The 26,423-nt window shown below is 38.8% G+C and overlaps 1 protein-coding gene across 1 annotated transcript in view; it reads left to right on the forward strand.

The window, feature by feature from the left end:
* Positions 1-25,500, forward strand: part of JAK2 (Janus kinase 2) — a 169,619-nt gene extending 144,119 nt beyond the window's left edge. Inside the window, exons 17-24 of the mRNA XM_075278862.1 lie at positions 7,894-8,044; positions 8,177-8,313; positions 11,118-11,307; positions 12,283-12,407; positions 14,118-14,290; positions 14,399-14,516; positions 17,787-17,900; positions 19,585-25,500. Of these exons, the coding sequence (XP_075134963.1) occupies positions 7,894-8,044; positions 8,177-8,313; positions 11,118-11,307; positions 12,283-12,407; positions 14,118-14,290; positions 14,399-14,516; positions 17,787-17,900; positions 19,585-19,692 (1,116 nt within the window). The 3' untranslated portion in view covers positions 19,693-25,500. The remainder of the gene's footprint in view (positions 1-7,893; positions 8,045-8,176; positions 8,314-11,117; positions 11,308-12,282; positions 12,408-14,117; positions 14,291-14,398; positions 14,517-17,786; positions 17,901-19,584) is intronic.
* The last annotated feature ends 923 nt before the right edge of the window (positions 25,501-26,423 follow it).

The following is a 26,423-nucleotide window of genomic DNA, read 5'->3' on the forward strand; positions in this document are numbered from 1 at the left end:
TGGAGAAAATGTGCAGTAAGTTTCATTTTTTTTAAGCTTCTCATCATTGCTTTAAAAGTACTTTTTGTTTGGTTGATTAAATATAATTGTGTATTTATCAGATGAACTATTTCATTTTTAACTGTTTTGCTGCTGGTGGTTTCTGAATATTTTGCACCTCTGGTAGCTAAGACAATATTCCCATTTTTTATTTTTTATTTTTAAATGTATAAAGAAAATACTTCTAAAACAAGACAAGTGAATTATCATAATAATTGTATGAAATTGAATGCCTATGGCTGAACTAAACAAATAATATAGCTACGTAAAGTTCATACATGCCACCTGTGCCTGCATGCACATTTCGTCACAAAATGACCATTGCTAAAAAGACCAAAAACCCGGTTTTAAGCTGAAAATTAACCAATTCAAGATCAAGACCGCATACATTTTTAAAGTATTTTTAATTTTATTTATTTGTTAAATTTGATGCCATGCTGTACGTCTTTAAGGAGGCACTTCAGTGGCCAAGAGTGCATGTAATATGTCCTTGCAGCTAAAGTAAACATATTGAGATCTATAAGGGTTGTATTCATTTTAAAGGTGAGAACCTCCTGAAGATAGTTCTTGGCGTTATTAGCAGATAAATACACGGTCAGGAAGTGACATCTATAGGTTTGTAACTGATCATTACTCTGGTTCTGTACCAGATAAGCGATTCTCAAAAAATGAATTCAGCCTGTTTATATATCTGGAGATTCGGAGCAGTAAAGTGCCCCCTCCAGCTTCAGCCAGCATCTGTCAGTTCAGGCAGTGTAGATGCCGCAGATGGGGATGAGCTGAAGGCTGCAGATAGGAGAATACATCATCTCACTGCATAAACTGTAAGTGACCATTGGAGGAGGGGTAACATGTACTTCTTTCATGTTATTACTTCACCTATCAATCAGAGAGCATACTGTACTTTTGCTCTCTGTCACATAGAGAGGTAATACGTTTTATGTAACAGCCCTCTGAACTTTGCCACCCAGACATTTACTGGTGTCCAGATTGCTGCTCCAACAGTTGTACTTACCCACAAACATTTTCTCAAGTCATATACACTAAATCTTAAAGGTATGTGTACCTGAATGAATATTTATCCAAGAAAAGTTTTGTAGGTACACTAAAAATAACTCTTATTAATACCATTAAAAGTTGAACAAAGCTACCTTTTTGTAGCATAGGTGCTTATGATAAATATGGGGCCATAAATTGGACAAGGTAGCACCCAGAACAACTGAGGTGTAATGAAATAAGCAGACACACCCACCACTGTTAACTCACACCCTGCCAACGCATAAGCAGAGCGGACCACATATATGGGAGGAATATCCACAGCCACAAGCTCACAAACACACTCTGGCGTGTAGGTCAGTAAAAGTCCGACCAAATTGTCTAGCTAGCCACTAACTTAGGAGCTTACATTACATTCCCAAACATCAATAAAGTTTCCATTTGACATTGTCCCTATAATGTCAAACACCTGATATTTGGAGTAAAATATGCCGACTGCCTCTCTGTAGGAATATATTACAAGCTACAATAATAATGATAACTGTTATCACTAGAGATGAGCATATAAAACAAGTCTGCGGAAAAAGTTCCACCAGCCAGGTTCCCCACTGACTTTCACCATACCTTTACATGGGAGTTATAGCAGGTGGAGATTTTTTGCACACATAGTGCAGATGCAACACCTAGACCTACTGCGGGTGGTACTCCAACTGTAGGTGTTATCCAAAATAGTGAAAAGAATAATAAAATACATCTTTTAATAAACAGCAAGTAAAAATGTCTTCAATTGTAGTAGTGTTTAGTGCAGATCAAAAGCAAAAATGCATCCACTGGTATGTGAACTATCCAGTTTGGTCACTTCTGAGTACACAATGGCAAACAATAAACTAAGCACTTTGTATCTCATAAGCCACATAGCACCTTCACATCCAAGTGAAACAACAATACAACTCTTAACCAAGGACAAACAACCAAGAACAGTTGTTCTCTTGCCACCAAGGTAGACCAGGCAGTTTTCTGGTGGAATCTGTAGAATTCCGTCATATACATGTCATGCTCTGAGTTCACAATCCTGTGGCTAGGGATAAGTTGGGGGAAAAAATCTGGTCTATGATCATGTGAACACACAGGTGCACCTGTGTGCTCATCACATGACCATGGATTGTATATCACATGACCAAAGAGTGATTTTTATTTACCGGGAGTAAGCAGAATGAATGACAACAAGCAGAGATCTAGAAAACCATATTGAATTGGTGCAGAAAGTATATTGGAAAATTCTACAACTTGATCTGAACCTGTGTAACCACCTTAAATTATGTACAGACTGGAATAGGTCAGTGTAAAATGTATAAACTTTTATTATTGATGATTGGGTGATATGACTTGCATTGTACTGGGATACAGATACTGGTAATCATCAATGTCTTTTCACTGATTCAAGAAGTGAAGATTTATGAAGCTCCCAGCTCAGGAGAGTGGGAATTGAGTTACTGTCTTACTCTAAAGCCAAGCATTTTGCCCACAGTAGAGCATTGGCTACTGCCTCTCTGCTTGGAAGTACAGGAAAAGATTTAAATAAATTTTGGAGCATTGACCGTGTTAGGTCAAAGGCATAAACCATGCGACTGAAGAACACAGTAGGCCTGATTTTATTAAACTATTTCACGTGAAAACCTACTTGTTGCACATAGAAACTAATAGCAGGGCAGCAAAGTTAAGCTTTGAATAATAGTATAATATGCACACCCCATAACATCATCAATAAGGACTATAGGCTCTATATATCTATCAAGTTAAGAAAATAGCCAATTTCAATTATATCAATAATCCACATATAACACACAAACAAAACAACAGTCCCTCAGTCACATCTTAATTCATGTATAGAAATCTTCTAACATTAAATTCAAGTATTACCTCCACTCACCCAGTCAAATCCTATAACCAAATCCCGCTTTAGGCCGGGGCCCCACGGGCCGGAAATGATTTGCCCACAGTAGAAACGCCTTGGGAAAAATTGTGGCGTTATACAGTACTTGCAAAGTGGATGGAATTCATGCGAATCCCATCTCTACTTTGCGGGAAAAATCGCAGCGCCGACACGCTGTAATTTCCAAAACTGTTGCTGTTTTGAAAATCGCAGCATGTCAATTATATCTACAGAAATGCCGGCAGCTTTCTTGAAGATATAATGGTAAGAGAAATTCCGCGGAGGAAAACTCTATGAACTTTCCTGTTCAAAGTGCTTTGGGAAGAACCGCAATGCGTTCATGCTGCAGTTTTTCCTGCAGCACTTTAGCGCGGCGGTTGTGGCACGTGGGGCCTTAGCCTTAGGAATAGAAAAAGAAAACACATACAGACATTTAAGATAAGCCAATATATACACCAAAAATCCTGTAACCTTATTCTCTAAATATTACATTTCTCCCAGTACCTTTTCCACCTATCCCAATATTTTTGTAACCTAGGCCCCTGTTTGTTCTGTTAAAAATAAATAAATTCTATGATTATAAATGTATTTAATTAATATCTCTATTTTTCCATTAATTATTTGTAAATCATCAATCACATACTACTGTGATGTTTCATTTGCTGGTTGAATTGCTGACAGGGAAGGTAGTGAACTTGAAAACAACAAAATCACAAATGTGGTTAATGACCTGAAAATAAATCATATCAAATAAACTGCTGAATTTAAACAGGATTTATATTAGAAAGTGTTTGTATTGATTCATCATGCATGTCATTTGCCCATTTATTATTATTTTTTTAAACCTGGATAACCCCTTTACTCCCCCACCACTCATGTTCTAAATTATTGTATGACTCTTCATACTTTACACCCCTATTATGAATTCTCCTCCACATTTTCTGCATTGGCAAGCGGTGAGCTTATGAAAGCTCACGGATCCCATAGACTATAATGGGGTCCGTGTACTTTCCGTGCAGTGTCCAGATGGAACATGTGGACAGACCGCAATGTGTGGAGACCGCGCAGAAAGTGCACAAACCTCATTATAGTTTATGGGGTTCGTGTGCTTTTACTGCTCACCGCTTATCAATGTGTTCGGTATTCCATTCCGGAGGTCCCCATGCAGACTGTCCGAACGGAATACCGAATGCAAATGTGAACCAGGCCTAAAATTACCAATGCAAGGTATGGAAAAGGTTTGGGTTTGTGACATCTTTTAACCCCTTCCCGCCGATGGCACTTTTTGACTTCCTGACCAAGCTCGATTTTTCAAAACTGACGTGTGTCACTTTATGTGGCAATAACTTTGGAACGCTTTAACTTACCAAAGTGATTTTAAGACTGTTTTTTCGTAACACATTGTACTTCATGTTAGTGGTAAATTTTGGTTGATATGTTTTGTGTTTAATTATGAAAAAATTTGAAATTTGGTGGAAATTTTGAAAAATATGCATTTTATAAAGTTTGAAATGATGTACATTACATACAGATAGTCAGACCGCCAAAATTATATCATAAATCTCATGTTCCAGATCTCTGCTTTATGTCGGCATCAAACTTTAGGCGCCCTTTTAATTTTTACGGACATTATAAGATTTACAAGTGAAACAACAATATTCAAAATTTTCAAAGAAATTTCCAAAACCCATTTTTTAAAGGGCCTAATCCAGTTATGAAGGGGTTTTGAAAGACCCTTGTATTAAAGCCCACCATAAATCACCCCATTTTCAAAACTGCACCCCTTAAATAAGCCAAAACAACATATACCTAGTAGTTTAACCCTATAAGTGCTTAACAGGAATTAATACAAAATGGAGGTGAAATTTTCAAATTTGAATTTATTTTACTAATATTTTCGTTTAGCCCTAGAATTTGCACATTCACAAGGGGTTAAAGGAGAAAACGCATCCCACAATTTGTTAGGCAAGTTCTCCCGACTACCATAGTACCCCACTTGTGGGTGTAAACTAATATATGGACCCACAGTGAGACGCAGAAGGGAAGGCGTGCCAAAGAGCTTTTAGAGGGCAGATCTGGCTGCGATCAGTTTCAGGAGCCTTGTCGCATTTACAAAGCCCTTGAGGTGTCAAAACAGTGGAAACCTCTAGAAAGTGACCCCATTTTGAAAACCGCACCCCTCAAAGAATTTATCAAGTGATGTAGTGAGCATTAGTAACCCCGAAGTGAATGTGTAAGCTGTGCGGAGTAAATTGGGCACACCAAATCCTATTTTATTTTCCCACTAGCTCCTATGACACGGACGGGGAAGAGGGGCATTCTGGGGGATCAGCGCTGGTGTATTATCCCTCATAAGCTCTAAATATGGGGGGTCCCCTGAAAACACTCGCACCGCTTACACATTTCCTTCTAGTCGCAGCCACTTACATTCTAATGATTTGGCGACTTTTAGTGTTTTTGTCTTCACATTGTACAAGCTAGATTTTTATTTTTATTTTCCGGCAATGTGGCCATATGAGGGCTTGTTGTTTGCGGTATTAGATGTACTTTTCAATGCCGCCATTTTGGGGCCTGTAACTTATTGACTACATTTTATTAACTCTTTCTGGGTGGGATGTAAAAGGAAACATCAATTCTGGCATTGCTTTTTAGCAGTTATTTTTTTTCCTGCGCAGCGTACAGCATAAGTAACATTTTACCTTTATTCTGCGGGTCGGTGCGGTTAAGGCGATACCTCATTTATATTATTTTTTAATGCTTTGCTATTTGTGCAGAATAAAATTCAATTTAGGTAAAAAAAAAAAATCATTATTTTTGCATCGCCATCTTCTGAAAGGCATAACATTTTTATTTTTCGCTAGACAGAGCTGGTTGAGGGCTTATTTTTTGCGGGAACACCTCTTCTTTTTATTGGTACCATTTTGGTTTTCATCTGACCATTTGATTACTTTTTATTGAGCATTTTGTAAGGGAAAGGTGGTGAATAATCATTATTTTGTGCGGTTTTCTACGGGTTTTTTTTACGCCGTTCGCCATTCGGGTTAAATAATGTTTTAATTTTATTGTTCAGGTTATTACGGACGCGGCGATACCAAATATGTAATGTTTTTTTCTATTTTTCTTTATTTTACATAATAAAACATTTTATATGGGGAAAATGGGATTTTTGGGGCTTTATTTATTTATAATTTATTTTAAACTTATTTAAACTTTTTTATTTTTACTTTTTTCTAACTTTTTTTTTCTGTCCCCATGGGGGATTGAAGCAGTGATCGGCTGATCACTGCTTCAATAGAGATACGCTGCAATACACGTGTTACACGTGTATTGCAGAGTATAGGAAGCTGTCAGCCTGTGTAGACGCACAGGCTGACAGCTTCATTTACGGCAGGATCAGCCAGGAGCGAGGACGGGGTAAGTGATGGGGCAGACCCGGGGTCACTGATCAGACCCCGGGCTGCCCCCTACGAACACCGGCACCCCCCGAAACCGGCGCGGGGGGTGCCGATCGGCACCATACTACACTGTAACCCCGGAGGTGCCGGCGGTCATGTTGATCGCCGGCATATCAGGGGTTAACACCCGCGATCGGACCCGGTTCCGACCGCGGTTGTTACAGGGCATTGTCAGCTGTGTATTACGGCTGACACCCGCTGTGCATGGTGCGCACACAGGTCCTGTGTGCGCACCATGCAGCCGCAGTAATAGTACGGCGGTTTGCGGGAAGCCCTTCCCTGCAGCACCGTACTATTACGGCGAATGTCGGGAAGGGGTTAAAAGTAAAAAGTATTGGCTAAAGTATGTAGTCTTGTGTTTCTGTAGTTGGTAGATTTGCAAGTATTTTTCAGCTTGAACGAAGGACGTATCAATATTGTTCAGCCTTTAGTGGTTAGAATTAGCCAGAATACTAAAATTATGAGCTTTTGAGTGGGGAGGAGAACAAAATTTAACTTTATTTGGATAATTAAATGTATTATTTTAAGCGGTAATGCAAATAAAAATTTGCAATAGCCTATGAATGTAGTTAAGGAATTGGATAAATATTCTGCTCTAATAAATTGAAATAAATCCATTATTATGCCGCTGAACCTGAAGTTACTGTTAGAGGATGTAGAGTTGCAGAAAAAAAGAAGCTGGTAGATTTTGCAGATATTTAGGTTTAAGAATGTCTGTAGACCCTCTTTTAGTGTATAATGTTAAATATACAATCTATATATGGAAGTCTGTAACTTAGTTTAGGAAAATTTGTAAGGATCACTGAATGTTGAATAGGAGCACTGCAGATACCCTATATTCAGCCAGGCTGATTTCCAAGTGGGGGGAAAAACCCAGTCCTCAAACTCAGAGAAGGAGCAGACAGACAACCAAAACACCCATCCCCTTCCCCAGCACCCACTACACCCCAAAACTACTACTGATGTCTTAGTTCATGGAATTTTATTGGTATCTGTTTTAATTTTTGAAATTTTCCAGTAGCTGCTGCATCCCCCCCCCCCCCCTGGCTTATACTGGAGTCAATAAGTTTTCCCAGTTGTTTGTGGTAAAATTATGGGCCTCGGCTTATATTCGGGTCGGCTTATACTCGAGTATATACGGTATATGTGCTGCAGCAAGTCACATAAATACTTTAGGCAAAATGAAGTAAATTCCTTTAGCAACTCTCTATGATATTCCATCACGCTGAAGCTGGCAAGCATTCATTGGAGTTAAAGTTTAGCAGTTGGTATGTTAAAGGTTGCATAACTCTGTTTAAAATACTAATATTGCTAGATCTCATAAGGTCAGTCATAATTCAGTCCCATCTACTGTATTGTTGGAATGTAACATATCTCATAGAGTAGATAGATCTATTCGTAATTTTTTTTTTGCAAATTAAAGATTTCATATTGATTCTCATCATTATTTTTGCTTTCATTGTCTTCTAGAAATTGCAGTTTTATGAAGATAGACATCAACTCCCTACACCAAAGTGGATTGAGCTTGCAAATCTCATAAATAGTTGCATGGACTATGAGCCAGACTTCCGGCCCTCATTTCGAGGAGTTATAAGAGAGCTTAACAGCTTGTTCACTCCAGGTAGGAATTCTTTGACCTAAAGCTAAGTAGAGGCATAATTGTAACGGTGGTACAAGTTTTCACAATTTGTTATTTTTAGCCTTGACAAACAATTTTATAAAAGGTATAATTTCTTTGTTATTTTTCCTTCAGATTATGAACTGCTGGCTGAAAGTGATTTACTTCCTAATATGAGAGTTGGAGCATTTGGCTTTTCTGGAGGCTTTGAAGACCGTGATCCAACTCATTTTGAGGAAAGACATCTCAAGTTCCTGCAGCAGCTTGGCAAGGTACATTTGCCGCATGTAATAAGTTTTCTAATTGTTATATTTTTCAATACATGTTTTTTTATGGAGTAACTAAACTTTCAAAAAAACATTTCTGGCAACATTTGTGTCATTGATAAATTTTGTAATGTACTTTATTTACAAATTTTGTCTCCTTTCTGTGAAATCCTGCACTAATATTTTATTTCCCTTGCAAAGGTACTGAGGCTGTTGGAATCACTTAAAACAAATGTCAGGTCCAGAAGCATAGCTAGGGGTTCGGCACAGGGGGCAGCAAACATATCCAAGCGAGCTCCTAACCCAGTTATCCCGAAATATCTCCATACAGTGACCATATAGTGGTAGATACCAGTGCAGTAACATTTAGTGACTTACAAGTGATGGACCACTATGACTTCTTTCTGTAAAGTTTGCAACACAGACATATTGGGCCCCTCACTTTTCCAGGCACCTGACTCACATTTTCCTCACCTACTTAAAATCCCCATCCTGTTGCTTCCTCAGTTATAAATTATAGAAAGTATAAAAATCCCCTAGAAATGAATAATACCCCCATATGTATTTTTAAATAAATAATTCCCCTTTGTGCCCCATCAGTTAATAATACCTCCCTTATGCCTATTAAAGGTTGTCGGGGATCACTTGCCTGAATCCTCCCATCTGTTTCTGCGCTGGGCCCCCTGTCACTTTCACTGCTCTGTATACAGAACGGCTGTGGCAGTGACTTCAGGTTAGTGGGACCCCTACAGCCAATCACTGCAGATGCTCTGTAATGGTGTCTGCCGACCCACTGCAAGTAAGGAAGAGAGGGTACAATACAACTCTCCCCTGCATTACACATTGTAGTCTGGGATGACCCCCTTAAATTAAGAGTGCCCATCAATTAATAATGCCGCCTGTGTCCCCTAATTAATACTCCTGCATAGCCTCGTAAATTAATAATGCCCACCTTAAATTAATATTTTCCAATACACTATAGGTTAATACCCTTCTACATAAATAATGCCTCGCAATGCCCCGCATATAATAAAAATGGCTTCTTAGTACACCCACTGCTTGCCCCAATGACCCCTTATATTAATAATGTCCCCTTTTATTGTTACTGCTCCCCTAATATTATTCTATCTGGCTACCCCCAACAAAATAAATAAATAACGCTTGTCTGAGTTCAATCCCCTGATACATGGACTTGCCACCAACACTTCTTCACAATCCACTTCAGGCCCTGTCAACATCCCAGCTCAGGAGATGGAATGTGATGCCATCATTGTCCCCTGTGTTTGGATCAGTTTTCTGGGCACTGCTACATCCCGCGACCTCTAGATTACAGAATAGCAGAGCATAAAACCAACAGCTTCCTGTTCTACCAGGTATTTCAACTGTATTGATGTTCTGGACACGCCAATACAGATGAAAAATATGTGTGGTTTTGCGGCGGCTTCACTGAAGTGGTTGCTAGTTATGTCACTGGTCAGGCCTTATGAAACCTAGAAAGGTGCTTTTGGTTTCATATGTAAGATGAGAGTCTTCTGTGACACAAAGATCTCTAGTAAGAAATGTATCAAGAGGAACAAGGGAAGAATAAAAAAATGCAAGATTGCACCGAAAGACACCAAAATTTGTTACTAAAGTATATTACAACATTTATTAATCACCAATGGAGCCATGCGGCTGCCTGGTGTCTGCTGTTTCATACAGCAGACACCATGTGCTAATGCCCACAGTCGATGCCCGTAGTCGGTCATCATAGTCATTAACCCTTCTGGTGTCTCGGTCAACTTTACTCTATGTATCCTGCAAAAAAAAAAAAAAAAGACAATTTTTTTTTGCAATGCATTGGCATTGTAATGCATTTCATTAGTGATCGGATCCACTGGGGTTCAAGACCCCTAGGGAGTGTAATAAATGCGTAAAAAATAAATAAATAAATAAATAAAATATATATAGAAAGTATTAAAAATAAAAATCTCCCCCCTTTCCCTAGGACACATATAAAAGTACTTATACTGTGAAACACATGCACATTAGGTATCCCTGTGTCTGAAAACGCCCGCTCTACAAATCTCTAAAAATATATGGTAAACGCCATAGTGGGGGAAAAAAGTCAAAAGTGCCAAACTGCCGTTTTTTCACTATTTTGCCTCTGATAAAAAATTTAATATAAAGTGATCAAAGCAATAACAATTCCCAAAATGGTATAACTAAAAAGTTCACCCAGCCCCGCAAAAAAAAAAACAACAAAAAAACGTCCTATGCATCCCCGTACACTGAAGTATAAAAAAAGTTATGGGTGTCAGAATATGGCGACTTTTAGAAAAATAAAAATTTTGGCACAGTTTTGGCTTTTTGTTAAGGGGTTTAAAATGTAAATAAAACCATATAAATTTGGTATCCTTGGAATCGTAATGAAACATAGAATTCAGGTGACATGTCATTTTGGCTGCACAGTGAACACCGTAAAAACAAATCCCGTAAGAAAATCAAATGCATTTTTTCTTCCAATCCACCCCATTCTGAATTCTTTTCCAGCTTCCCAGTACATTGTACAGAATAATTAATGGCGGCATCATGAAGAAATTTTTTTCCTGCAAACATTAAGACCTCATATGGCTTTAAGCGTGGAGATAAAAAAAAGTTGTGACATTGGGAAAGGGGGAAGGGGGAGTCAAAAACGAAAAATGAAATCGAAAAATGCCTGTGGTGGGAAGGGGTTACAGTTTAACAAATCCAAATCTGTGAGCCACCTAGTTTCACTATTTTATTATTGCAAAAGGCAAAGAGATGACATCTGTATTTCCTCTTATCAGGGCAACTTTGGAAGTGTTGAACTTTGCAGATATGACCCACTACAAGATAACACCGGTGAAGTTGTAGCAGTTAAAAAGCTCCAGCATAGCACTGAAGAGTATTTGAGAGATTTTGAAAGGGAGATTGAAATACTGAAATCGCTGCAGCATGAAAACATTGTAAAATACAAGGGAGTGTGTTACAGTGCAGGTAAGTCCCTAAAACTACTAAACATCCAGTCCTCAAAATTTTTTGACCATTTGTGTGGGACATCAGAGGCAATGCTCATGAGTAGATAAAACTGGAGCATACTAATAGTAATCTTATTCTTGCCAGTTCAATGAATGCTTAAAGGGTTTGAAGATTTGAAGTTATCTCCTTTTCCTGTTGTGATTGAGTATTCTCTATGGGATTGTGGGGGTCCCAGTAGTCCAAGCTCCACCAATCAGTAATCTTATCACTAGGGTATAACTTGAAATCTTGGTTCAATATCTTTGAAGTTTTAGAACATGGCCTCTTTAGAGCTGGCTATTAAAACATTCCAATGTGTGCTTTCTTACCTTTTCTCTTGGCTGAATGTCTCTTGATAAATGTGCCAACTTATTTCAACCAGCTATTCAAGACAGTATTGTTTCACAATATTGTATTACAAAGTGTAATGCTATATGTTTCTATAAATGACTAGTAATTGTGAATTGCAGCCTCTCAAGGGTTTTGTTAGCATGTTACAATATTATATTGCAATGGTTTCATGAGAAATAGGAGTCCCTAACCAAATTCAAGCAAAGTTAAGGGCTCAAACCATTAAGGATTTATCCTAAAAGTTAAATTTGAAGACAGACTGCCTCAGCCCTCATGCACATGGCAAAGTAGCATCCTAAAGAGCCCTGTATATGGCAACTCACATGCTTGGTTTTCCCTCTGACTGTGGCCATATGGTACTTTAACCCATTTATGCCGGAGGTTATACATTTTTCAGTTCCAATAATGGAACTCTAAGCATAAATGGGTTAACCTGGAAAGCATTGCTTAGTAATAGAAGATTTTGTCCTTCATGTGCAAATCATCATGGAAGTGTAAGGTGATGAGACAGTAGCATTACATTTTCTTCCTTCTGCAAAAGAAACTGGTTTGTCTGGTATTTCACTCTCTTAATGTAAAGTTTTATATATTTGTACTTTGCAGGACGTCGAAATCTTAGATTAATTATGGAGTATCTACCATACGGAAGTCTAAGGGATTACCTTCAGAAACACAAAGAAAGGCTAGACTTCAAGAAACTGCTGCAATATTCCACCCAGATATGCAAGGTAATCCTTACATAGGTGATTAGAGTAGAGTATGACCTGTCCTATGTTGTCTATTACTGAGGAATATGCAGTACATTATAATTTCAGTGTGTCTATGACCTTTTTTATTTCTTCCCAAAAATAAATGTTTCCCAATTGTGGTGTTTTTACCAAAATGGGGCATGATGTTGCAGTTCTAGTGATGCATTTGTGGGGTGCTGAGGGGCCTCCTTTTGACAAATGCTGTCCTGGCAAATGTAGTTGTCTGTTTATTAAAGTAGAATATTCACCAATACATATTAAATGGTAAAAGACATGGGAAAATATGATTTAGGGATTTGAATGGAAGGTGGCTCAAACACTAGCTGAGCCAAACATCTGTTGCCAATACAAATAAAATCTTAAGATGCTTCTCTTCATATGTGGTCAATTGGTTTCCCAATTTATTATTCTGGCTAACTAAATGCTTTTTGAGCAGCATTTGTGACGTTAATATATATTGTAATATCCCTTATTATCAGATTTTAGCTCCTTTCTGTGAAATCTTGAGCTGAAATCCTCTTCAATCTTGTCATATAAAGATGAGAATCTTATAATTCATATGACACCAGAAGTACTATTCTATGCTTTATGCTTTCCAAGCTATAACTGTCTAAGGGCCAGTTCACACGGAGTTTACGGGCGCGCATTCTGGCACGTATACACGTGTCAGAATGTGAGCGCTCAAAACAGATCCCATTCATTTCAATGGGTTCGTTACAGGCATATTACGCGCGTAACGACCCATTGAAATGAATGGGATCTGTTTTGAGTGCTCACATTCTGATAAGTGCCAGAATGCGCGCCCGTAAACTCTGTGTGAATTGGCCCTAAGGTGACCTCCTTTATTCATTCATTCATATGTCCTATTTCATATTTATTTAAAGGGGCTCTATCAGCAAAATCATGCTGATAGAGCCCCACATATGCGTGAATAGCCTTTAAAAAGGCTATTCAGGCACCGTAAATGTTATATTAAACTACCCCCCAGTTTTAAAATAATACCCTAAAAAAGAATGTGGTCTACTTACGCATCGTGCACGCTGGGCGGGCATTCAGGGTGTGTCTTCTTCTTCATCCACGCCTCCTCTTCCTGCGATGTCCTCGGGTCCCGTCCTCCGGCGCTCGCGAACTGACATTGATATAAAAAAATGGCCTGGGCGCATGCACAGTAGCCGTAGTAGAAGCCGCATGCTACTGTGCATGCGCCCAGGCCATTTTTTTATATCAATGTCAGTTCGCGAGCGCCGGAGGAGGACGGGACCCGAGGACATTGGAGGAAGAGGAGGCGTGGATGAAGAAGACGGCGCACCCTGAATGCCCGCCCAGCGTGCACGATCCGTAAATAGATCACATTCTTTTTTAGGGTATTATTTTAAAACTGGGGGGTAGTTTAATATAACTTTTACGGTGCCTGAATAGCCTTTTTAAAGGCTTCACGCATATGTGCATGATTTTGCTGATAGAGCCCCTTTAACAGACTCTCAATGAATTTTTCTAACCATGGTTTTAATTATCTTGCGGTCCTAAAATACAACATAACCTGCTTATTCTCTATTATAATGGTGTATTATTTAGCACCAATATGCTTACATGTCATAGATTATGTTAACAAAAAAAGCATAATATATAACTTTTGTTTACAAAATGGCTATGGAACACACAGTTGTTGAGAAGTAATGTATTTTACAGGGTATGGAATATCTAACAATCAAGAGGTACATTCATAGAGATTTGGCAACTAGGAATATTTTAGTGGAAAACGAAAACAGAGTGAAAATTGGGGACTTTGGACTGACAAAAGTGCTACCACAAGACAAAGAGTATTACAAAGTTAAGGAGCCTGGTGAAAGTCCCATATTCTGGTAGGTGGAATGGGAGTAATTTTTTGAAATTCATGAAATTCTGGCTATAACTAAAGTATATTTCAGCGGCTTTAATTTTCTTTGTTATATTTGTCATTCTGTTTTTAGGTATGCACCAGAAAGTTTGACTGAGAGCAAGTTCTCTGTAGCCTCAGATGTCTGGAGTTTTGGAGTTGTTCTCTATGAACTGTTTACATATAGTGAAAAAAACAAAAGCCCACCATCAGTAAGAAATATGCTATAATACTATATCAAACCTGTGTTTAAGGGTACATTTTATAGTTACAGTGTATAACTGGAATATGTAATAACTCTGTGTCTCCAGTGATATCTTCCAACATTTGTGATCCTTGCTCATGGTCCCCATACTGTCCAGTGTATTGTCTTGTACAGAAGGGTATTATAAGCTTATGACCAAAGTATTTTAAATTCATGAAGAATTGACTGAGATATGGACCAAATTAGCCAGATGTAAAGCCGAAAAACAGAAACCCAATCTGCTTAAAAAGCAGTTACCCATCATTGGTTTCCGCCCAAAAAATTTTGGAGAGAAAAGTGCTACTTTCAGGACTTTTCTCTCCTCATTTTTCAAGTGGATTCGGTGACGGAATCCCTGATCAGATACCGGGCGCGGGTGTGAATATAGGCAGCCCGTAATAGAAATGTATTGAAGAAGGCCTGGAAGCCTTCAATAGGCTCCTGTCTGTCATGGGCACAGGTAACTGCTGCCAGATCTTGTTCCAGGGGACAGTGATGCTGTGAATCAAGAGAGCGCCCACATGCAGACATTCATTCAAAGTCACTTCTGAATGGGGGATGGTAAAGCTTAATATCTTTGATCAAAGAGGATCGCAGATATCACTAACTGATGGGTCCCTGCTGTGTAATACAGTTGAGATCCGCTCATCTCCTGAACAGATGCCATCTTTGAAGTGCCAACATTTGCTGTAATAGTATGGTGGATGTCGGTAGCGGTTAAAAGCAAGATTGCAATCTATGGATCTATGCCGAACCAAAACTTACCACTCTTATAGTAACTACTCCAACTGCAGTTTCACCGCCCGACTCCTGCTCTGGCTAAACTGTTAGGTGTTTTTGCAGAAACCCCAAGAAGGAGTTATAGGCCAAACTGTATGGGGTTAATTATAAACCTCAACATTGTTATTTATTAGGTAACCATCTCTAGCCCCTTTTTTTTTACATGCTGATATTGTATTTAGCATCACTACCTTTTAGGGTATGGCATTCCATAGCAGGGCTATGGAGTAAGGGTTCGGGTCAAGTCAGAAAAAAGTTCCCAACTCCAGCTTCAAAATAAAATGTTTAATTATCTTTAACAATATTGTACAATTATTGGTATTGTGTAATTATTTAGGTAGTTTGCATACTTTCATAGGAATTCAATCACTGACTAGTGAATTAGAGGATCTTTACTGCCTCTGATTGACCATGGCTTTCAGCCACTTATGATGGAGTAGGAGCAGGAGTCTTGAGTCGGGCTGTGGGGAAAAATAGAGGAGTCTGAGTCAGTGGTTTGGCTTGCTGGCTTTATGGCCTTTTTCCATAGTTTTACTACTTTAATGCTACATTCACATGACTGCGGTACTAAATGGCTATGAAAATGGCCGTTTTCACAGATCCCATACACTCACCGGCCACTTTATTAGGTACACCATGCTAGTAACGGGTTGGACCCCCTTTTGCCTTCAGAACTGCCTCAATTCTTCGTGGCATAGATTCAACAAGGTGCTGGAAGCATTCCTCAGAGATTTTGGTCCATACTGACATGATGGCATCACACAGTTGCCGCAGATTTGTCGGCTGCACATCCATGATGCGAATCTCCCGTTCCACCACATCCCAAAGATGCTCTATTGGATTGAGATCTGGTGACTGTGGAGGCCATTGGAGTACAGTGAACTCATTGTCATGTTCAAGAAACCAGTCTGAGATGATTCCAGCTTTATGACATGGCGCATTATCCTGCTGAAAGTAGCCATCAGATGTTGGGTACATTGTGGTCATAAAGGGATGGACATGGTCAGCAACAATATTCAGGTAGGCTTTGGCATTGCAACGATGCTCAATTGGTACCAAGGGGCCCAAAGAGTGCCAAGAAAATATTCCCCACACCATGACACCACCACCACCACCAGCCTGAACCGTTGATACAAGGCAGGATGGATCCATGCTTTCATGTTGTTGACGCCAAATTCTGACCCTACCATCCGAATGTCGCAGCAGAAATCGAGACTCATCAGACCAGGCAACGTTTTTCCAATCTTCAATTGTCCAATTTCGATGAGCTTGTGCAAATTGTAGCCTCAGTTTCCTGTTCTTAGCTGAAAGGAGTGGCACCTGGTGTGGTCTTCTGCTGCTGTAGCCCATCTGCCTCAAAGTTCGACGTACTGTGCGTTCAGAGATGCTCTTCTGGCTACCTTGGTTGTAACGGGTGGCTATTTGAGTCACTGTTGCCTTTCTATCAGCTCGAACCAGTCTGGCCATTCTCCTCTGGCATCAACAACGCATTTCCGCCCACAGAACTGCCGCTCACTGGATGTTTTTTCTTTTTCGGACCATTCTCTGTAAACCCTAGAGATGGTTGTGCGTGAAAATCCCAGTAGATCAGCAGTTTCTGAAATACTCAGACCAGCCCTTCTGGCACCAACAACCATGCCACGTTCAAAGGCACTCAAATCACCTTTCTTCCCCATACTGATGCTCGGTTTGAACTGCAGGAGATTGTCTTGACCATGTCTACATGCCTAAATGCACTGAGTTGCCGCCATGTGATTGGCTGATTAGAAATTAAGTGTTAACGAGCAGTTGGACAGGTGTACCTAATAAAGTGGCCAGTGAGTGTATGTTCGAGTGTATTGAGGGATCCATGATATGGACTGTCTGGTAAAAAATAGAACATGACCTATTTTTTGGCGGTCCATTAAAATTGACTGTCAAAGAATTGGTCATGTGACTAGCCCCCATTCACATACAGTGAATTAAATGCAGCCATGTGAGGACTGTTATTGTTGTATGAATATAGGCTAAATGTAAAGAGTTTTTTCCTATAAAGACACCTAAACCTCATCAACTTCATGTACAAATAACATACCCATGGTCCTTTGTACACTTCTTGAACGAAATAATGTGCCAGATGTTTGTGCTGACCATGCACGTATTTATACTGTAAATCAGAGCCCCTCTAAGTTGTCTTTTTTCCAAACTGAACAAGTCCAATTTTTGTAGCCTCTCATACAAAAGACCTTGCATCCCATTTAATAATCTGGTTGCCCACCTGCTTTTCTGTATCTTTTTTAGATTCTTTAGATTTTTCCGATTCTAGATGTCACTTTATTAAAATTGACCTTCCTTGTAATAAGTTCGTATAATAGAAAAACCAAGAGACAATTGTGTTTTGGATGGAGTTACTTTCTACTTTTCTAGGCTTGCACTACTTCAATAACCTGTCAACAAACCATTTTTTGGTCCTTTTCAGGAATTCATGAGGATGATTGGCAATGATAAACAGGGGCAAATGATTGTATTCCACCTAATAGAGCTGCTGAAGAATAATGGAAGACTACCACAACCAGACGGGTGTCCTAGTGAGGTACTACATTTGGTTCTAATTTATGACAGATGCCTTTTCAGTAGTCATAGCAGTGTTAGTGTATGTTCACATGTAGCAGATATGACCTTTTTGTTGATTTATGAAGCTACTACCATACCTCATGGTGAAACTGTGTACTTCTTTTTTTGTTTGTCAAAGTGACACAGTTTTGTGACTATTGCTTTACAGTGGTTGAGATGTTGCACTTCAGACCTGTATATACCTCTGTGTGCTTTGTACACATTGTCACATAAATACTAGCTGTTAAATAGTGTTATATCTCCTTTTATATAATCGGCCTCCTTGCTATCCAGAGCAGCGCCCAGGGAATAGGCACATACCATGGCAAAATCTAATAATCATTTTAACCAGTAATTCTGCAGCCCTCTGCTATTATTGTGTCCATTATATATGGCAAGTAAACGTCAAAGAAAACACGTCACGTGAAAATTCAATGTAATCTGTAGGCATTATGGTATAGAGTAGGAGGAACTGATCAAACTGATACATAGTCTTGTAGAATAAGATTCAATATATCTATTCATTTACTGCATACAGCTATACTTTTTTTTTCTTTTTAGCTTAGTTATCAAGTGGGAATTGGCAGCTATTTCTGTATATATTGTCAAAGCGGGCAGGCCGAAAATAACAGATTAGGACTTAACCACCAAGCTTAGAAAAGATTTCTATCAATAAATGTTATACTGAATCTTTTCCTACATAACTATATATTAGACTGTTTAGTTCATCCTTCTGTTTGGATTAGATTGCATTTTCAGTGTGACCCCTTCCCTTTAAGATTTGTCAAGGGTATTATTAGAAGCATTGGGCTCCATAATAGGCCCCTGCCCTTTCCATCTGTTGACAGTACAAATACAGTAAAGCAAACAGCTACTACTTGAACATAGACAAAGGAAGGGTCATGTTATATATCAGATTTTCTGCACAAAGGAGAAGCAAACAACAGAAAGTTAACACCATGCTTTCTTCCCCTGCACCTACGTGGGTCCCTCGGCCTCTGGGTACACCTCTGCTGCTTCAGCTATAATTATGCCCATGATAAATGCCTTTGTTTATTTTGAGTATGTATCTTATATACAATACAATGTGTTATGTTATAGTCTATGGAATAGTAGCTTGAAGGTTTTTAGCAGGGCAGGATATTGGATAATGAGTAATAATTACAATTCTATCACAAGGTATTTGTTTGGCCTCACTTTCCTTCTCTACACACTAATGCTGGTGCATATATAATAAAAGCAAGGTAACAGCAAGGGTCTTAGGTCAAGTTCACACAGCGGAAAATGACGAGGCATGTGAGGAGGACATCGGCCTCAGATTCTGCTTCGTTTTCCACTGTGGCTTTTCTTCACTGATTAGGCCTCAAGGAATGGACCCAATTATTTGGATGTCTTGAGCCACAGACTCTACTGCTGAATCCATATTGGAATCCACAGCAAGTTTGGGCTGAACACTTATGTTTTTTCATCATCCTGCTCGGAGTCTGATTTTGGAGTCGAATCTGCCTCAAAATCAGCAGCAGATTCTGCAGTGCGAATGGGCCCTAACTGTCAGGCTTCTTTAGCTTAGCACTGTCTACATTTGTAAACTGTAGCAAAAAGTTTTGAAAAACATTGCAAAGAAGTGGCAAAGATATCAAATGTGAATCATTTTGTTTCCCCAGATTTATCACATCATGAACGAGTGCTGGAATAATAATATCAGCCAACGTCCTTCCTTTAAGGATCTTACTGTAAAAGTTGAGCGAACCCGGGATTGTATGGGAGCATGAGAGTTGCATGAGTCATATATGGACTTAGCCTGCATTTTTTGAAACAGAATGTAATGCATCACTGAAAATCTCTTCTGGTACGGACAAATCTTACTTGCTTCAGAATGAAAACATCAGTGACATGTGCAGTTATTGTGCTGGCCAAGTTTGCTTAGATACAGTAAGCAAACGCACTTATCTGAGACATCACATTCTTCAAGCAAATCAGCAACTGAATCCATGGAAAATCCTTGTGAATGGAGAATTCTGCGTTCACAGTGCACGGAGACAAATGCATCTTCTGTACCTATGAGGAGAATCCTGAAGGGCACAGAATCTTTGTACAGTCAGTTACAGACTTTACATGACCTTTTTCAAGGGCTTTTGTTGAATCTAGCACACATCGGACATTTGAATATGTATATTGGTCATTTTCTGTAAATTTGCTGAATAATATATTTAATACATTTTCAACAGATCTAGGTATGTATCATACCATTTTCTAGCAATATGAAACGTAAAACAACAAGAATTGGCTTCTGTGAGTCATGTTAAAGGGATCAAGCATCACCATTTCACACTTCCACAAGTGCTTTGAAAGGAATAGGGCAAACATCCAGCCAGCCAGTAAACAGTTCTGTGTGTGTATGTCTGTACACACACGTCTTGTATGCTCGCTGTTTAGTGAATTGGCTGTGGGCAGAATTTTTTTTTTTTTTATTGATTTATGACCCAATTATACAAAGTTGCAATGACTTCAGTTTTCTTATGACTTTGCAGTGGACTGGTTGCCATGTTTTTTTCCTCTGAAGATGACAATGAATGGCTTGCAGAAGTCACTTAGACACTTCACTTCAAATAAGAGTGGTCTTTAATTCTTTTGTTCGGACACCCTTTGAAGTGCCACGTTAGAATCTGTGAAATAGACTTAAATGAAATGTTTAAAATGCAGTCCAACCTGCAGTCACCATTTTCTAGATCAGAGATGAGCAGATATATCTTTTTCCACCAATATGTAGCTCATTCTACTTACTGTAGTTACTTCCAGGTTCCTTCTAAGGCTATGCCATCCCATTATAGTGCTGGGGATTGTCCCTTCCTTTAGAAAAAAACAAAACAAAACCCATTTCTTTATTGTGTGGGGTTTTCCCCCTTTTTTTTTTCTTTGTTTTGGTTAATCCTTATCATAGGAAAGCCTCAGATTAAAGGAACACTAAACATAGAAAATTTAAAAAAAAATTCCCAGCTCTGCCTCCTCAGTTTCCTTTGATTTTATTGTGTCTCTTATTATAATTCACACTGAGAAATATATAGAAATGTGTGTGTCCCATGAGCTCAGCCACAGGACCACCTTTCCCTCTTCATCCTCACTGTTCTGTGTGTGGCCGTAAAGCTCTATACACTTGAGCGAAAAGTCAATTCATTTTGGCCAACCATTGAATTGTTTGAAGAAGTAACGCTAGAGTGCGTGAGGTGGTTTTTTTTTTTTTTTGTTATCTCTGAGAGACCACCTTATTCCTACCTGTTTCGTGAATGTGATTGAGGGTTAACGGAATATATTGCAGTTGATCATTATCTTGTGTTTATGGCCAGCTTAAGAAAACTGGCTAGAACAAGAATCAAGTAGGAAAAAAAGAATGTCATGCACCACTCCCTTCAACTGGAGTCTAGCTAAAGATGGAGTAGATCAACAGAAGTTTAGGCCTTTGTGTTTTCTGCAGGATCCTACAGAAAATGCTGCATGCTGACACATCGTAAGGGCAAGATTATCTCCTGCTTCTTTTTAGAATTCATTTCTAGGTTTGGTGTTCCTTTCATAGGCGTTATTCACTGCCCACTAAGCTTCAATATGAGATACAGCCCATGTGCAAGAGTTTCTAGAAAAACAGCAGCCCTTTTTTTTATGTTTTATATTTTTTTATTATTATTATTAATATTATTATTATTATTATTAAGTTGCATACAACTCCTTTAAACGTGTGTTGCTACTTACCATTGTGCCTTTTGTAAATTGTACTTCGCACATACATTCAAAGTGTTACACATCTGTAATGAGAAAACAAGCACTGAAGCAGCGGTAAGATGACCTCACATAAAGAGTTGGGAGGAACACTGCGTGTGAAAAACCTATTGAACTTTATTATGTAGATTTTTAGGCCACAAAATATGTATCTTCAGTTAAAGTATCCAAATCCAGTTTATTGAAAATGTAAGAGACAAAAATTTACTTTGTAGCATTCTTAAGTGTGTACAGTGTAAGGAGGGGGGGGGGTCTTCAATTTTAAGTAACGAAAGAGGGTCATAACTTTTCTTATACATAAAATGTTCAAGTTGTCAAACAAGGGTATTTACTTTCTAACATAACTTTGTTTGTTGCAGATTTTTCTGATTATAATGGCCCTTCTGAACAGGGAACTGTGCACCGCTCCATTCTCTTAAGCAGAACTTTTGCACTTTCCTACACAGAAGGTGACCTTAGGCATGGGTGAGCAGGAAAGTATTGAAGAGGCAACTGCTCCTTCTTTCTTGTGATCTTGAGTGTTTCCACAAGTCAGGCACTCTCACACATCTTAACGTAATGGTATATTGTTGCGATATGCTATAATACTGTGTGATAAGGATATCCTTTTAGAAACATTGCTATTACAATTGAACTTGTGTTAGAAAATGGAGTATGTACAATAATGGAAATGTCTGTCCAATGTATAAACAAATGATGTCTCGGTAATGAGAAAAATGATGCCATAAAGTTGAAACTTTAGTAAGTATGTTCATCAACAAAAAAAAAAACTCCACTACAGGAACAATACATGACCTTCAATGTAGACATGTAAACTATAGATGTTTTTGTTCTAGTTTCCAACTACTAGCTGCACTGAAAGAACTAGAAAGAAAATACAGATTTTTTTTTATTTTATTTTGCAGACTATGGTTTTTTGACTAAATCTCTAAAAAGATAAACTTTTTTTTATAAATAGAAAACACAAGTAGCCACATTGGTGTCATTTACAATACAAAAGTAGTAGACCTTCTATACTAAAAAGCAAATACTGAGTGACCACTTTCTTAACAGGTTTCCAACCAGCAGTAAACATGTATATCATAATTGGGAGCTCCAATGCTATGATGTCCATTTAGGTCATACCGTCAATGCACCCCCAAGATCAGCTGCAGGAGCGTGGTATGTTACACAACCCTGTCCCTGCTCCATCTGCTGGAATTGTTGGTAATTCCAAACCCCTTAGATGATGTGGTCAATAGTGACTGTGGCATTTCTGTGGTTAGACATGTCCATAACGATCTGATCTATAAATTCATTGTTATTTTACTTCCACAGAAAACCATGTAAAAAAAAAAAAAAAGGCGCCAGAATCACTGTTTCATGTAGGTCCCACTTCCAAAAATGGAAATAAAACCAAAATATTAATTGTATTTAGCCAAAATAATACCATTAGAAACATTAACTAGATAACATTATCTCTTCTCTGTTGAACAAAGAGATAAAATTTGGATTACAATTGATGTCTAACACAATCAAGTCCATGTTGGGAATGTAGGAAGAGTGGGGCAGATTTACTAATATTTTATCTGCACCAGATTTATCACAGTCGCTGATGCTAGTTGATAACTTTACATTTATTTGTTGTCTTACTTTACTGTACACTGAAAAAGGTGCCAGAATTTTAGCACACTTTTTGGTGCACATTATAATATCTTAAAGGAGTTGGCCATGATATTTTAGTATGGGGCAGTAGGCTGAGAAAGGTGAAACCTCGAAACATAAAAACCAATACTCGCCTGTTCCTGGTGCTTCTGTATCCCCCACACCTGTCTGGTCGAATGGTGCCCTGGCACATGTTCAGTCTGAAGTCCCCAATACATGTGACCGGCACCAGTGATGTATGTAAGTAATGTCACGGGTACGTTCCATTGATTGGCCTCATGTGAGGTGAGGACTTCCGCTGGATCGGACAGCAGCAGGGGACAGGTGAGTATCATGGGTTATTTTTTTTTTTAAGGTTTCAGATTCCCAGCATTAAGATATCCTGTACAACCCCTTTAAAGCCCCCGACACACAAGGGCTGATAAAGCATGATGGAGTGAAATTAAGAATATAATGATAAGCAAAATTAAATACATTTTTTTTTGTTTTCTTTTCTTTTTAAGGCAGGGGACCCATGGGCCGGAAATGCCACGATTTGCTGCCGTGGGGAAAATCGCAGCATTTTACAGTAACTGCAAAGTGGATGGGATTCATGCGAATCCCATGCCCACTTTGCGTTTAAAACCGCAGCACGAACACGCTTCCATTTCCAAAACCGGCACGTTTTTGGAAATTGCAGCATGTCAATCATATCTACGGAAATGCCGGCGGCTTCCCCGTAGAAATAATGGTAACAGAAAGTCCGCGGAGGAAAACTCCATGAACTTTCTGTTTAAAGCGCTGCGGGAAGAACCGCAATGCATTCCCGCCGTGGTTTTTCCTGCAGCGCTTTATAGCTATGGGTCGTCCCGTGGGGCCTTAGCCTTAAGGAGATGTCCTATCTTTATTTGAACATGTGCTCCATAGAAGTTGATCTGGACATATCCTACAGACCTTTTGTGGGGATTCCTTGACTTCTGCTAGTAAAAAGAGATCTGAATGAAATTAAAGTATTGCTAAATAATTTATTTATGCTTTTTTAACCATCTGTGTCCCATTACGTTTTCCCATTCTATAAGGAAAAGGCTTTCATATGGCATCACTAGAAATCCTCATACTCATGCTGGAACATACAGTATATCTTTCTACCCTTAGCAGATTTGTATTTATTTATGTCACAACCAGACCCTATTGTTAACCCTCCGCACGTGACGGCAGGAGTTTATAAATGTAGCACATCAATTTAGCTCACATCATCCAGAAAATAAAGGTCTCCGCATTGATCCGTGGCTATCGGTGATGAAAGCCTATCACATTCACAGCACACTTTCTCTTATTATGAAGGGCATTTACTTTTGCAGTAGAATGATTCAGTATATGCATATGTACTGACCTCATATTACCTCAGAATATTGTTAATGTTATATTTAAGTTGTTAGCTGTGCCAGTATGTACGTGTAGCAGGTTTTTAATTAAAATGTGTTTTGTTCATATTGCATCATGTCTTGTTTTTTAAGTCTTCCCACAATAGGATCCTTTGAAATATCAGATTTTTGTCAGTCGCATTAGTGCAAGTTCACACTAATGTCCTGTATATGCAGGTCCCAGTGCCTATATATGAGCAGAGCTTATGGCTCCAGTATAAGGCCACCAGTCTATTGAAATAATTGGGATTTGTGGAAACCTAATAGTGGGAATGCTCTTTTGAATCTCTGTTTTGCGATGTTCTTACTTCTCTTGCCTCTACTTGTACATAGCGTGGCCTTTTTCCCTAAATAGAATACATTTGTTCTATGCCGAATCTCACCTGCTTCTGTTTGCATTTTAAGGTAAAACCGTGTAAAGAATGGATTTGTAAAACCTATTTTATGTCTGTATAATATTTCTCAGGGATATGTAAATACTTCTATATGTAATTTGCGATCTTCCAAAAGAAAGAAAATTAAGTGGCTTGTTTTCTTCATAAATATAAAATCTAGCAAAATGCGGTGAATTTGGTTCCTCTTTTGTTGATAAGTCAGAAATGCTTTTAAAGTTGTGTTTTTATTTCTGGAAGGAAAGGTCACTATTGATTTGGCTGTGTTTTTTGTGATTTCCATTTTTTTTTTGTTTTGCCACAGCTATTGATTACTTTATTTGGGACTGTATAAGCAAATGAGCTTTAGCCTTTAATAAAGACATTTTTTAAGAAATAAGTTGTTTGTATAATTAAATCATAAAATCTGCATTAGGAAAAATATCTTTGTAACATGTTAAAATGTTAACGCTGCTTATCAATTAGTAGGCCAGTAATTAAAAGAAATAAGATGATGTGTATTGTTAACTTCCCCCAAATATCTGCTTATTAAACATGGCCTTCCATGATTTTTTGGGACGGTGAAACCCAGTGTCGGAATAGATCCTAAGATATATTTTAATCCACAACCAGCTAATGTTTGGTCATGTTCACCAGGAGTAAAATATCTCCTGTAGTATGGCATACACTAAAGTAACTGGGTACATGCAGGAACTGGTTGGGCAATACAGACCAGCACCTGAGGAATCTGATCAGTAGTGAAAAGCCCAGGTAGCCCCTTGAGGCCCGGGCCTCATGTAGTTTGCCCGCAGCGAAAATGCCATGGAAAAAGCGTAGCATTTTACAGTAACTGTGCAGTGGATGGGATTCCAGCAAATCCCATCCCACAGTGTGGTAAAATTGCAGCATGTTGAATAATACCTACGGAAATGGCGGCAGTTTCCCTATAATAATAACTGAAGCAGAAAGGCCACAGAGGAAACCTCTGCGAACTTTCAGTGACAAGCGCTGCGGGAAAAGACATGATGTGTTGCCGTTGGGGTATTTCCCGCAGCGCTTTCTTTTTTGTTTTTTTGCTGTGGGGCCTTAGCCTAAACAAGTTCAGGTGTGTTTGTGTCTCACATTCGTGATCATGTGTGAAGATCAGGTGCAGATATATCCATTATACTATTTCTCTGCATAGACTCCACTCCTGACATTGGCTTACTTCTGCAGGCAGAAGACGGAAACCTGTCATGCCGAGTCCGGCCGTGGTGAGCGCTTTGAGCACTCCTTGGCAAAACCAGTTTTTTAAAACCGGACACAGAGTACTGC

Source organism: Leptodactylus fuscus, chromosome 1 (genome assembly GCF_031893055.1).
Source record: "Leptodactylus fuscus isolate aLepFus1 chromosome 1, aLepFus1.hap2, whole genome shotgun sequence".
In the NCBI taxonomy this organism is placed as follows: Eukaryota; Metazoa; Chordata; class Amphibia; order Anura; family Leptodactylidae; genus Leptodactylus; species Leptodactylus fuscus.